The following is a 12,331-nucleotide window of genomic DNA, read 5'->3' on the forward strand; positions in this document are numbered from 1 at the left end:
AATCATTTTACTGAAATCAAAATGAGAAATAATAATTCTAGAATTTTAAAATTGTAACTTCATATTATCTTATCAGAAAAAAACATTTTGATGCGGAGGATTAAAATATTATTTTACTCTAAAAGGTCTCAAACTTCTCAATAGTTACAGAAAAAGAAAAATTGATTCAAGTAGGTTAACTCAAAACCTAGTTTGACCACAGGTAGGTGATTTCCTTTGTTTATATGAGACCCAACGGCTTCAAATGAGACTAAATAAAGTGTATTGTAATAGTTCTTAGGATACAAATCGCCAATATAATTGATACTAATCGCTCTGGCGGACGATCGGTGAAGCCCAGAGAGCGTATCATCACCGTCCCTGAGGCTTGAAGCTCTCCGAGCTATGGGCCAACTGATGGCCGAATCCCGCATCATTTTAATTAGTGCACGGCCAGAAATAACAGAGACAACAAGGCAGTATTGTTTGGGCAGAAACGGCACCCGCTTCAAGCATCTCACTTCGGAGTAAGGCTAGACTCGACCGCTTGACTGCGTAACAATAGCAACAAGACCAACCGAAAATTAAAAAAAAGGAAAAATGCGAACTAAAATTTCTAATCCAACCATAGCTCTGTTTTAGCATTTTCTGTATTCGGCTATGCATTAAATTATATGAATTGTAAAGAGGACAGGGTAAGCAAAAAAAATTTTTTTTCGAAAATCATTTTAATGTTTTTTCTTGTTCTCTAAAGTATTCTGAACATTTTGTTATATAATACAATATATATATATATATATATATATATATATATATATATATATATATATATGTAAGTCATGTTTATTTACGATATTTGTGGACATTGCACGCACCGATTTCGCCAGCAATCGTGGTGCAAGTACCAAAAGGCAGTTGCGAACCAACAACATTTTTCCCATAAAAAGACACTACCTGCAGTAGTTATGAAGGAGATTAAACCTATTTTTAATGACCTAGCCAAAGCAGATCTACTAAAAAATTTATTCATGGGAAAACCCAAAATCCAAATGAGAGCGTGAACAATGTTTTTTGGAACCGCATTCCCAAAACTGTCTTTGTAGCTAATAAAACATTGCATTTTGGCATTTATGATGCAATTTCATGTTTTAATGATGGTTACATTGCCAAATGTGAAACTATGAAAAAATGTAACATGAAAATAGGCCTAAACACAATTGAAGCTATGAAAAGTTTGGATAAGGACCGAGTATACTTTGCGCAAAAACAAGTGTTAGAGATCACAAAGAAGGCTAGACAAATGAGAAGACATAAAAAAATGAAAATTGAAGATGTGGAAGAGGATCCTGATGACCCCAGCTATGGTTATGGGATGCATTAAAAGTAAGTTTACGTTAAATTCATGTATTTACCATTAAAACACTGTCTTTCTTGGCGTTTTTGCGATTTCCGAAACTTACATTTTTTAAATACGTTTGCAAACTTTTCTCAGCATTGGAGAGGTTTAAAGCTCTGAAATTTTTATCACATATAAAACTAACTTAGTTGTATGGTTTAACGAGAGATTTTATCAATATTCATTCTAAAAAAAAAAAAATATTAAGCTAAAAACAAAGTTTATGTTGTAGTTTATAAAAAAAATAAAAAATAAATATTTTTTAAAAATATTTTTTAAATTCCTCCTGTTAAACATTGTACAATAGTATAATTATTATTGTGAAAAAATTTCATTGGGATATCTGTATTGGTTATGGAGAAATGTGTGCAAATGTTTGGTCAATTTAACATTGTTTAGATAGGCCCTACCCTGTCCCCTTTCCCCTTAACAAATATAAGTTATTCAACCGATATGTATAAATACGGTTTATGCGTCATTCGCAACTATTACTCCACAATCAAAATGGTTGTATATTTTTCTTGAACTTTCGAAGCAACGCATATAAGATTAAAAATTGAAAATTACAACACTTTTAAAATTTGGGTTTAGCACCTACAGGGATATGCTTTGAACTGGAAATGGCTTTACTTATAAGACGCATGCCTTAAGGGGTTGTATTATATATCAAAATGTTCAGAATACTTTAGAGAACATTTTTTTGCTTACCCTGTCTCCTTAAGAAGTAAAAGTGGAAAAAAAACTTTTTAATCTTATTAGATTGACATTGAAATTTGGGTAAAAGATTTACAACATCTATTTTAAGCACTTTCTTGAGTTTTCGTTGGATACTAAACAGGACTAATAATTTTACCACATATAAAGTTTATGAATTATTTAACCATTTCCGTATAAACTGGTCAGAGGACTATATAAAAATTATATTATTGACGTACCTATTATTATGTTATTGAACTTATTTATTTTTTTACCAAACCCAATCTTAATGCTTAAGTAGGACAGTTTAGACATATGATTGTTTACTTATCTAGAGATAAAAACAGGTGAGTTTTATTTTGAGATCACCAAAACAATGTTTTACCTATGTGCAATAAATATTTACTATTTATTACTCATTAACAGAAAAAGTAACATATCTATATTGAAGTATATTGAGGGGATGTATATTTTCAACATAATTATTGAAACACAGGTTTTGTATAAATTTTCAAATTGAAGAAAGGAAACAGGAATGAAAAATAGTTCGAAAAAGGCCTTTCCTACCTACCCCTCTCTAGTTTTGTCCTCAGGTAGGACTTACTTCAGTTAGAGTTACACGCGATTATTTAAGAGGAACGTGGTTTGAAAATTATTATAGATAATTTTTATCATACTCGATAATTGCACTTCGCGAGTATTTTATTTTTAAAATCTTTAAAGAAGACTTCAATGGAGACACTTTGACATTAATATACGTCTTAACTTTTGGCTTCAATAAAGATTGTTACCGTATAGCAAGAATGTGACAAGAATGATTGTTACTTGTGCAAGAATCATGTGTATAACAAAGTTGCCATTTATCCTTGTTGTTTTTATTTGGAATATAACGGAATAACATTTCATTGCTTTGGGTGCGGATGGGAGTGTAAACCGAATGTTGTTACCAACTTTGGAAAGAGCGGTGTCTAATTATTTCCTCTCGACATTTCATCGCCAGATTCCTCCTGACATCGTGCCGGCTCATTCCCGCAGATCTGTTCGCGCTCCCCCGGGCTCCATCGTGCATCCCTGCTACTAATGGAACAGAACAAATGAAAGTGGCTGGGGGATTATTTGTATGTAGTGTGTGAAAGCACGGACACGCGTGTGAAAGCTAGATTGGCGCTAAAGATGCGGCTGGACGCGGCGCGGGAAGAAGTGTGGTGGCCCGCGGTCTGATGGGCGCTGATTCCCGCACGGCCGCTTAGTGCTTTAGCTCACCTCATTAAATAAACCGGCGGTAAATTGCGCCTCACTTCCCTGAGCATGCGGGATTGAACAGCTGGTGTGGTGTACTGCCCGCCTGCCGGTAGAATGACTGGCTTCGGTGGTTCCCTTGGGGTCTGTTACACGAAATAATACCGCGACAAAGAGTAGTGACAAAAATATACATATACAGAACAGTAAGGCCACGTCTGAATTTCATTATAACTGCCCATGGGAAAGGTTCAGTAAAATAAGCGGTCACAGTAGTATTCTAATTTAACCGTTTTAATTGCTGTTACGCTCGTATTTCGGAAACAATAAGATCGCAGTCAACAAATGCGACAAACATAGAAATTCAAACGATGGAAACACACTCACTAGCTAATCTCCATAAGTATTTATTAAAAGATTTAATTTGAAACACGTCTAATAAAATGGAATTCAGTGGAACCGATTTTGAAGCTACGCTCTCGAGTTACCTAAGACATCAATATATTATATTAATATCACTGTGTCTTAAATTATATAATGTTTTTTTTTTATTTTCTAGGACGCCTTAACAAGAACACGACACAACCTTACCCTCTATTGGACGTTTTAAATTATACTTCATTATTTAACACATCTTGCTTATACAGGTTTCTTAACATGATATTTATAAGACATGACCTTTGCATTTGCAAGCAGTGTTTATAATATGCCAGTTTTCTACCAATTTGCTTGGATCTATAACGCCTTACTTTTCAATACTTTAAAATTCTAAAAAGTAACCTAGAGCTGCATATAATTAATACAGAAGTATATAAAAGAATAGTTTAAGAACCACTGTACTGGCGGCGATCCAGATTTGTAATCATAGAATTAAAGGAAATGTAACTTACAGGAAATGTTTGTAAAATTCGAAATGTATAATATCTCCCAAAAGTTAAAATGTTAAAATAAAAAATAAAATGAAAAATTGTGATTACTAAGTGTGATATACAATATAAAACATTTGTAAATATTTATAAACCCCTGACATTGAAACATATCTATATAAAACTCCCACTGCGGGACACCCGTGATAGTAAAATCGGTGATTTCGGTAGGATTTTAAAGAGTAATCATAATTGTACTTGTATGAAGAAATGTTAACTATGATTAAGAGAAATTGTAGATTCATATTCCACACTTCTGTCTATGTATTGGTGATAGTTGTACTGGGTATATCTTTTGCTAACATGAATATAGAGGCATTTATGATTTACTATTTCGATGTACGAAAGTCACGACTTCAGTTTGGATTTTAACTCAACGACCAATGCCACACAACTAAACTCCGAAAGAAATTTCGCAGTGATTAGCTATGGCTAGGTGAACTAATAAAAGCTGGCTACTAAATAAAATTAACCACAATCTAGGGTAGGTCCTACTTCGTCGAAATTGACTATTACGACCCTCAACGGTCTTTTTTGTGTATATCTGTCAGCAAGTGTCGCCGAGGGGATGGCGAACGTGGCGGGGGTGGGGACGACCAACTGCCAGTTAAGTGCAAAATTGAGTTAACAACCGCCCCAGTGCCACCCCCAATAAAAATATGACATCACTTGATACAGACCACGGGCCTACTTAGGAGTATATCTCGTTTATTGATATTTATTGGCTCTAGGCGCTGGTCTTTCGCGAGCAGACCTTCTTAATACTATTATCGAAAGTGGGGTTCATCTGTCCCGGCTGGATTCTGATTAGTCGATCGTTATTGAAAGTTAGAATTTATTTTGGAATAACAGTTCAAACTATCTTTAGCTGCCTTTGTTGTGTTAAGTTTAACTGATCGCCTATCACTTTTTTTCTTATTAGAAACGTTTTGATTTTTGTCTGTACGCGATTTTTATGTATGCAATTTATCATAACTTTTTTTCTAAGACTTGCACTTATTTTGTAAAACTTAACGGTTCCAACATCAAAGTCCCTTGCAATTTGGCAAAGAACTAAATTCGATTTCCACAACATCGGCACAAAAATGTGAACTAGTTTTATGAGACTAGGTCAATTCGAAAATACGATTCCATCATGTACCTTTAAAAATAATTGTGTATGTAAAATTAACATATTGTAACTACATTACTAGTTAATCGTTTTTATTTTCATATCACAATTTCATGAAATTCAATATGGAACCGGATTTTTCAGAAGTAATTCATCGAAATTTTAAAATTGATATTCTACTTTTCTATTTAATTTCCTAAATAATTAGCTACAAAACTCTTATTTTATGCCTATTTTATATATATATATATATATATATATATATATATATATATATATATATAAAATTTATAAAATTAAAAACAAATAATAAAATATTTGTTCGATTTTAGATATATTATACTTCAGAACCCGTTGATGGAATGCTTGAATAATAAGTGGAAACTCAACAGTTAATTGAAAATCGAGTATAACCAATAAGTAAGGATATTTTCGGACGATTTGAACTATCTCTAACCTGGTTAGTTAGACAAACAGATATTGTAAGGCGATTTGAGCTACTCCTAACACGGTTAATTAATTAGGACGATTTGAGCTACGCTTGACCCAGTTAGTTAGCTAAGCTAAGATATTGTAAGGCGATTTGAGCTACTCCTAACACGGTTAGTTGGACAAAAATTGTTGGACGATTTTAACTACTCCTAGCCTAGTTAGTTAGATAAATATTGTCAGGCAATTTGAGCTGCTCCTAACACGGTTAGTTAGGACGATTTGAGCTACACCTGACCCAGTTAGTTTAGCTAAACAAAGATATTGTAAGGCGCTTTGAGCTACTCCTAACACGGTTAGTTGGACAAAAATTGTTGGACGATTTTAACTACTCCTAGCCTAGGTAGTTAGATAAATATTGTCAGGCAATTTGAGCTGCTCCTAACACGGTTAGTTAGGACGATTTGAGCTACGCCTGACCCAGTTAGTTAGCTAAACAAAGATATTGTAAGGCGATTTTAACTACTCCTAACACGGTTAGTTGGACAAAAATTGTTGGACGATTTTAACTACTCCTAGCCTAGTTAGTTAGATAAATACTGTCAGGCAATTTAAGCTGTTCCTTACACGGTTAGTTAGGACGATTTGAGCTACGCCTGACCCAGTTAGTTAGCTAAACAAAGATATTGTAAGGCGATTTTAACTACTCCTAACACGTTTAGTTGGACAAAAATTGTTGGACGATATAACTACTCCTAGCCTAGGTAGTTAGATAAATATTGTCAGGCAATTTGAGCTGCTCCTAACACGGTTAGTTAGGACGATTTGAGCTACGCCTGACCCAGTTAGTTAGCTAAACAAAGATATTGTAAGGCGATTTTAACTACTCCTAACACGGTTAGTTGGACAAAAATTGTTGGACGATTTTAACTACTCCTAGCTGAATTAGCAACCTAAGCATTGACAATTTGTGCTAGTCCCACCCTGGTTAAATTATTAGTATTGGTACGGTTTGTGTTTCTCATGAATCATTAACACGGTTTTCAACACATCACGCCATATAAATATACAGTAGACGATATAACCTCATCTCTCTTTTATTTCGAGACAATGGTCGTTAGGTTCACAGATATGTGGCGTTGCGCTGTTTGAATGGTCTGTACGTGTATTACCACAGGTCTAATGGGCCATACGCGAGAGATAAACAATTGTTTTACATCTATGGAAACATGACTAGTCAATTCAACCGCATTTGCTTCATATACTACATCTATTCGAGGATATCAATGTTAAACTTTTAGTGCATCTCGGAAGAAAGTTTCAGCTGGGGATGGTTGGACAATGGTCGTGTCCGATTTTGGGTGATTTGAAGTCAGGAGCAAGACTTTCAGGAAGATATAACTTTTTAGGAAATGGCCTAAAGTTTTAACGTTAGAAAATACGATGATAAAAAATCAAATGGAGGGTCCGAATAGTTAAAAGTGGTGTGAAAATGTGCTTTGTAATTCTCGGTTCGCAGTGTCGAACGCGATGGTCAGTATCACGTGCGCGATTACATCCACATGAAATTGGCCGCGTTTACCGCAAGTTCCCAGTGAAACCAAGTTCGCCGCGAATGCGTAAGATACATATCGGCGAGACGGCCTGTTATTAATATATTATTAAATTATCGACAATTCGGATCATAAGAATAATATTAGTTTAGTGGAATCACGATTCGCAGTCGGAAGATTTCACGACGCCGGGTCACGACTGGTTCGCGCTCTCCCTCCCCCCTCCCGTGTTGATATACCTGTAAGAATTCCAATAAAATAAGAGCTCGAACCAATTGTTTGACACGTTCCGTAACAAATGAGTTTGGGTGAGATTGTGGCCCGTTCAAACAGCCCCGGGCCCAGATGGGCGATACCATTTTTCTACGGGCAGTAGTCTGGCCTCCATTCGCTGCACGCTGCACTATCTCTTCCTCGGTCGCGGCTCTCCTTGCGCTTTGCCTTACACCTCGGTTACAACACCGACTATGACGAACCGATCGTGTAATGGACTGAGCCGAGTGGACACCGTTATTACTTGAAACGGTTTTGTGTAAATTTTCTTAAGAGCGAAAACGATTTGTTATTTTTATAAAAGCATTTGTCCAATATATTGTTAGTCTTTATTTACTGAAAGCTCCCATCTCCTTCTCTCCCTATTACAAAGATGTAAAGAAAGTATATGGTAATCTCATACATAAAATATAAGTATATCTCATCTGAGGATGTTTATCTTAACCTCTAAAAACTAAATTGACTACAAACGTTTAGAAATATAAATTTGACCTAAATTTTATTAATATACAAACACACATTTGGGACAATTTTGAAAAAGTAAATGCGTTGAGACAAGATTATAACTACAGAGTAATAACGTTCCATTATGTGGGAATCCAGAAACACAAGTGTTCTTTCTCCCAGAAATTGGACATTTTTAGAGGCTGGTTACATACAAAGTTGTTAATATAAAAAATAATAGATTAATAAATCCACTTACCTCGATAAAATTTTTGAAACACAGCCATGGGAGACCCTCAGTTGTCTCGATATATCACAAGGTCTGACTCCGTTATGGGCCAGTTCGACTATCCTCTGCCTGACGACATCAGGTAGGGGCCTGCCGTTCACGAACACGCCACCCAGTTGATTGACTCCGCCATGACCTGTAAGGCAGTCTGAGGTTAATGTCAGTGTATCACAAGGTCCACTTCCGTTATACATATTTGGAAAAGGATCTGATGTGGAATCTAAGAAAAAGCGTGTTTTTTGTTTGGTATGCTACACATATAGAGTACCAGACATCATTATTTCTTTGAACTCTTTAGTGACAAAATTACTGGGTTCGTTACTGTTGAATGATTTGCTGAGATCTTGGAAGAATTTCATGAAGATGCTGGACACTTTTTATGTGAGCTATACGGTAGTTATGGCAAACTAGATTCAGCCTGTGGACTTTTAGATCGATAAAACTGCATCAAATGGAAGCACAACCGGTTGACCAGAAGTGGCCACCGGTGACCGCGTCTACACTGACCGCGGTGACAACCGATAACCGCTGTTTCCGTGCTGCGACGTGTTGTGGTTGTAACAGGAACCTGGCGGTATTTACCGCCTCTTGGACACGGCCATCCGGCCCTTACTGGCTCCTTGAGCCACTTATGTAAAGGTTTCTTTGGGAAATTTCTGCACTGGGCGATCGGAGGAGTTTTAGGGGTTTACGTTTTTTTTTCTGTCACGTAATTCTTGAATCGAACAGGATGCCCTAAAGCGATTATCGTACTCCATAAAACTGATATACGTTAGTGCTATGTACAAACATCCCATTGTTAATAAGCATGGGTTAAGCAATGGCTTTAAGAATTTGGAATTGTTTTGGAGATTATATCAACGTTTGAAGAGAAATCTATTTTTACTAGTTCTAACTGGCACTTATGGATGCTAACCCCAAAGAAATTGCTTTGTTCGTTTTATAAAACCTTATAAATTAACGCCAATCCCAAAATTCTTAAATTTATAATAGGCATCTTCAAAAGTTGAGAATATCTTGTCCTCGAGTTGTTTCATCAGCTCATCAATTACTATGAATGAATGAATCAGTTCTTTGCATTAATGTAGGACAATATTGTGACTTTAATATAAAAACGCCCGTCAAACCTTCAAAAGCAGTGGAACTCTCTTCAAAGAATGGATTTTTAAATTTAGTTTCCTACATGTCTTGTTTTATCTGGGTTCTCTCGCTGTAAAATGTTAGGAGACGAAGTGTCTCAGAAGGTTTGAATCTTCTTCATTTAAAAAGCTGCGGTGATCGGTTCCCACAATACTTCGATTAGAAACGCCATTCAAAGTTAAACATATGTAAATTCCACATTTATCGAGAAAGCTCTTCATCTCGTTGTTGGTAGGAAGCTGAGGAGGCGTTAATGTAGAACATGTCCTCTGCGACCAGTGTCTCACACGATAGTTGAATTCATTAGGAGACGATAAAGCGAGCCGAGCGAGTGGAATTGCAGAAACGCGGGAGAGAAGTGGCAATTAAGGTAGATCCTATGAGGCGTCGTGTCCGATGTCATCTCGCCAGCTCCTGATCCAGCACGAATAATTAACAAACACACTGTTGAATAGTCAATTGACAGCTGCGACACCTCCACATATGGTTCACAATGTCGGGTCATCTTCGCCCGAACTGGTGGCAACACTGTTTCAGTTTTGATTGATCAGCAACATACTAGATTAACATTTATGGCTTAGCAAAAAAAGTTATCTTCTCTATTCGTAGACCCCTGGTGTTAGTGAGGTGTTTTCATATTTATATTATTCTCCTATTTTGGGCTTTTCTATACACTTATACACGTGTTGTTTAAAATAAACATTCTTCTTATTTGTACAATCATTTCCATCGTTCCATCTGTCTATTTTTAATCTAATAATTGAACAAAAAGAACATTGGTAACTTGTTACGTGGTTCAATTATTTAAAACGCACGTGCTGGACACGGAAACAAATGGGGTGGAATGGGAATTGGAAGAACGGCTAATATATCCTCTAGGCGTGAACGGAGGCAATTACCCGAAGTGCGGACACATTCAATAAGTGGCCACCTAATGAGTTGGTACCACTGTACCGATCGATTAGCTTATGTAAACAGCTGTTATTATTCTATCACTGCACGATCGGTCCGAACCGTCGCCATTTTGCCGATTGCACAATCGCGCCGTTTTACCGCCGTTCCGCCGGTGACGCAATGCGGTTCGATACGCCACCGGTTTCCCATTCTTCGCCAGTAGTACAAAGATCAACGGCCAATGAAAATTGGGAGAAGAAAACGCTCTGGTATTTTGCCGGCAATTTGGCGGCGTGGGCGGCGTGGCGCGGGCGCTGGCGGAGGTTATCCGCAGAGATCCAGCGTTCAGAACGACACGCAAGGAGATCTATGCCGAATGTGGGAAAGTTATATTCATTTGTAATGATTAGTTCCCACTACTCACAAGAGAACGGCTTGAAATTGTAACAAGTTATTTTAAACCTTTTGGTCCATAGACCTTTGTTAGGATCTTACCCAACAAAATAAATAAGAAAGTTGTTAAAGTACGAGGTAGGTCTGGAAAGTACTCAGGTCAAGGACCTATCAGAACTCAGATGCACAGTCCTTTGCCATAGACCAGGATAGTCTAAAACCTCGATTTATTCTTAATTTTTCATGCATTGAGTAAGTATGGAATTTGTCAAATCCCTATGCAGCACTCAATAATGGAATAATAGGAAATACATTTATTCTATAAAATGAAAATCCTAATTAATCAAATTATTGTTCAGTTCTGCTTCAACGTCTTATAGACTATTCTCGGTTGAAAACAGTAAAATTCTTGATCACAATAGGATTTTATGAAAGGTTCTTTTTAACAATACTATTGTCTTTATTCATTTTGGGGAATTGAAGAATAGAAACCAATCCAATGAAACTGAAGATATTGATTTAGGAATCTTTCAATGTAATTCAAAATGCCATCTTCAGTTTCAGTGTAAATTATGTTTTGTTTGATCTATTATTTCATTTTGAGTTGTCGAAGATAAAACGCATGTTGGGGTACAGCTACATATTTACTTTAGATGGATTCTATTTCAGTTTAAATTTTGATTTTGGATGTCATAAAAGTGATTAAGATATTTTGATCATAAGAAATATTCACAATTAAAATACTTGTAAAAAGAACTCATCTCCGAGTTGCCTCTGCTTTCTTTGTCATATATCACAACATACCGGTATTACGGTCAATTCAAAATTAAGATTCTTTTCGTGCACAAGCCTCCTTTGTATTTACAAATACACTTTTAAAATTTGAACCTATTTTTGGAATTCTCTTTAACTGTAACCTTCTACAGTTCAACTGATAATGGAATGGTTAGGTTTGACTTATCGACTAACTCTTAGAACAGTATGTTCCAATCGGTTCAATGGCAACTCAAGCACAATACAGTTCCAGGTATTGAAGGTGGTTAAGATCGACGATACCGGTGGAGTCAGTATTCCAGCCAAGGGCCGGAGACTCGATGTACAGTGGGTGCTGGAGAGGGGTGTAAGGGGTGGTGAGGGGTGGGAGACATTAAATCCGATTGTGTAGTGTAGCACTCAGCATATTGTGGGACAGCCGCCTCTTGACTTGTGCCTGATCCAGCGCTCCCAACACTGTTCTCACAATATAAACAACCGCGCAGCACAGCTGACACGGGTCGTTGTGTCCAAAAATAAAAACATTGGCGATAATTTACGACCCAAAAATAAAGTTATAAACTTGAGAAGTTGTAATTGCTAAAGATTGTTGCATTATTTTCAAAACTCAAAAATCAAGGCGTATTTATATATGGAAGAAAATTCGCAACTCAACAGAAATGCTTAACAAGGCGGATTTGGGACTAATTTTGAGGCAATGATTGGGTTTCAAAGGCAATTTAGAGCAGCCCGTACCAAAATAGTCCGGTAACGTCTGTTGCGTTTTAACCCCCCTCTACACCCCAACCCCAAGCT

General features: G+C 36.5%; 1 protein-coding gene across 7 annotated transcripts in view; it reads right to left on the bottom strand.

The window, feature by feature from the left end:
- The window catches only part of LOC124359773 (paired box protein Pax-5), a 181,550-nt gene that overhangs the window by 50,940 nt on the left and 118,279 nt on the right, over positions 1–12,331 (bottom strand). For all 7 annotated transcript variants that reach the window (XM_046812790.1, XM_046812788.1, XM_046812789.1 and 4 more), the window contains one exon: positions 8,306–8,471. In XM_046812790.1, coding sequence (XP_046668746.1) covers positions 8,306–8,471 — 166 coding nt within the window. The remainder of the gene's footprint in view (positions 1–8,305; positions 8,472–12,331) is intronic.

This window comes from Homalodisca vitripennis, chromosome 4 (assembly GCF_021130785.1).
Source record: "Homalodisca vitripennis isolate AUS2020 chromosome 4, UT_GWSS_2.1, whole genome shotgun sequence".
In the NCBI taxonomy this organism is placed as follows: Eukaryota; Metazoa; Arthropoda; class Insecta; order Hemiptera; family Cicadellidae; genus Homalodisca; species Homalodisca vitripennis.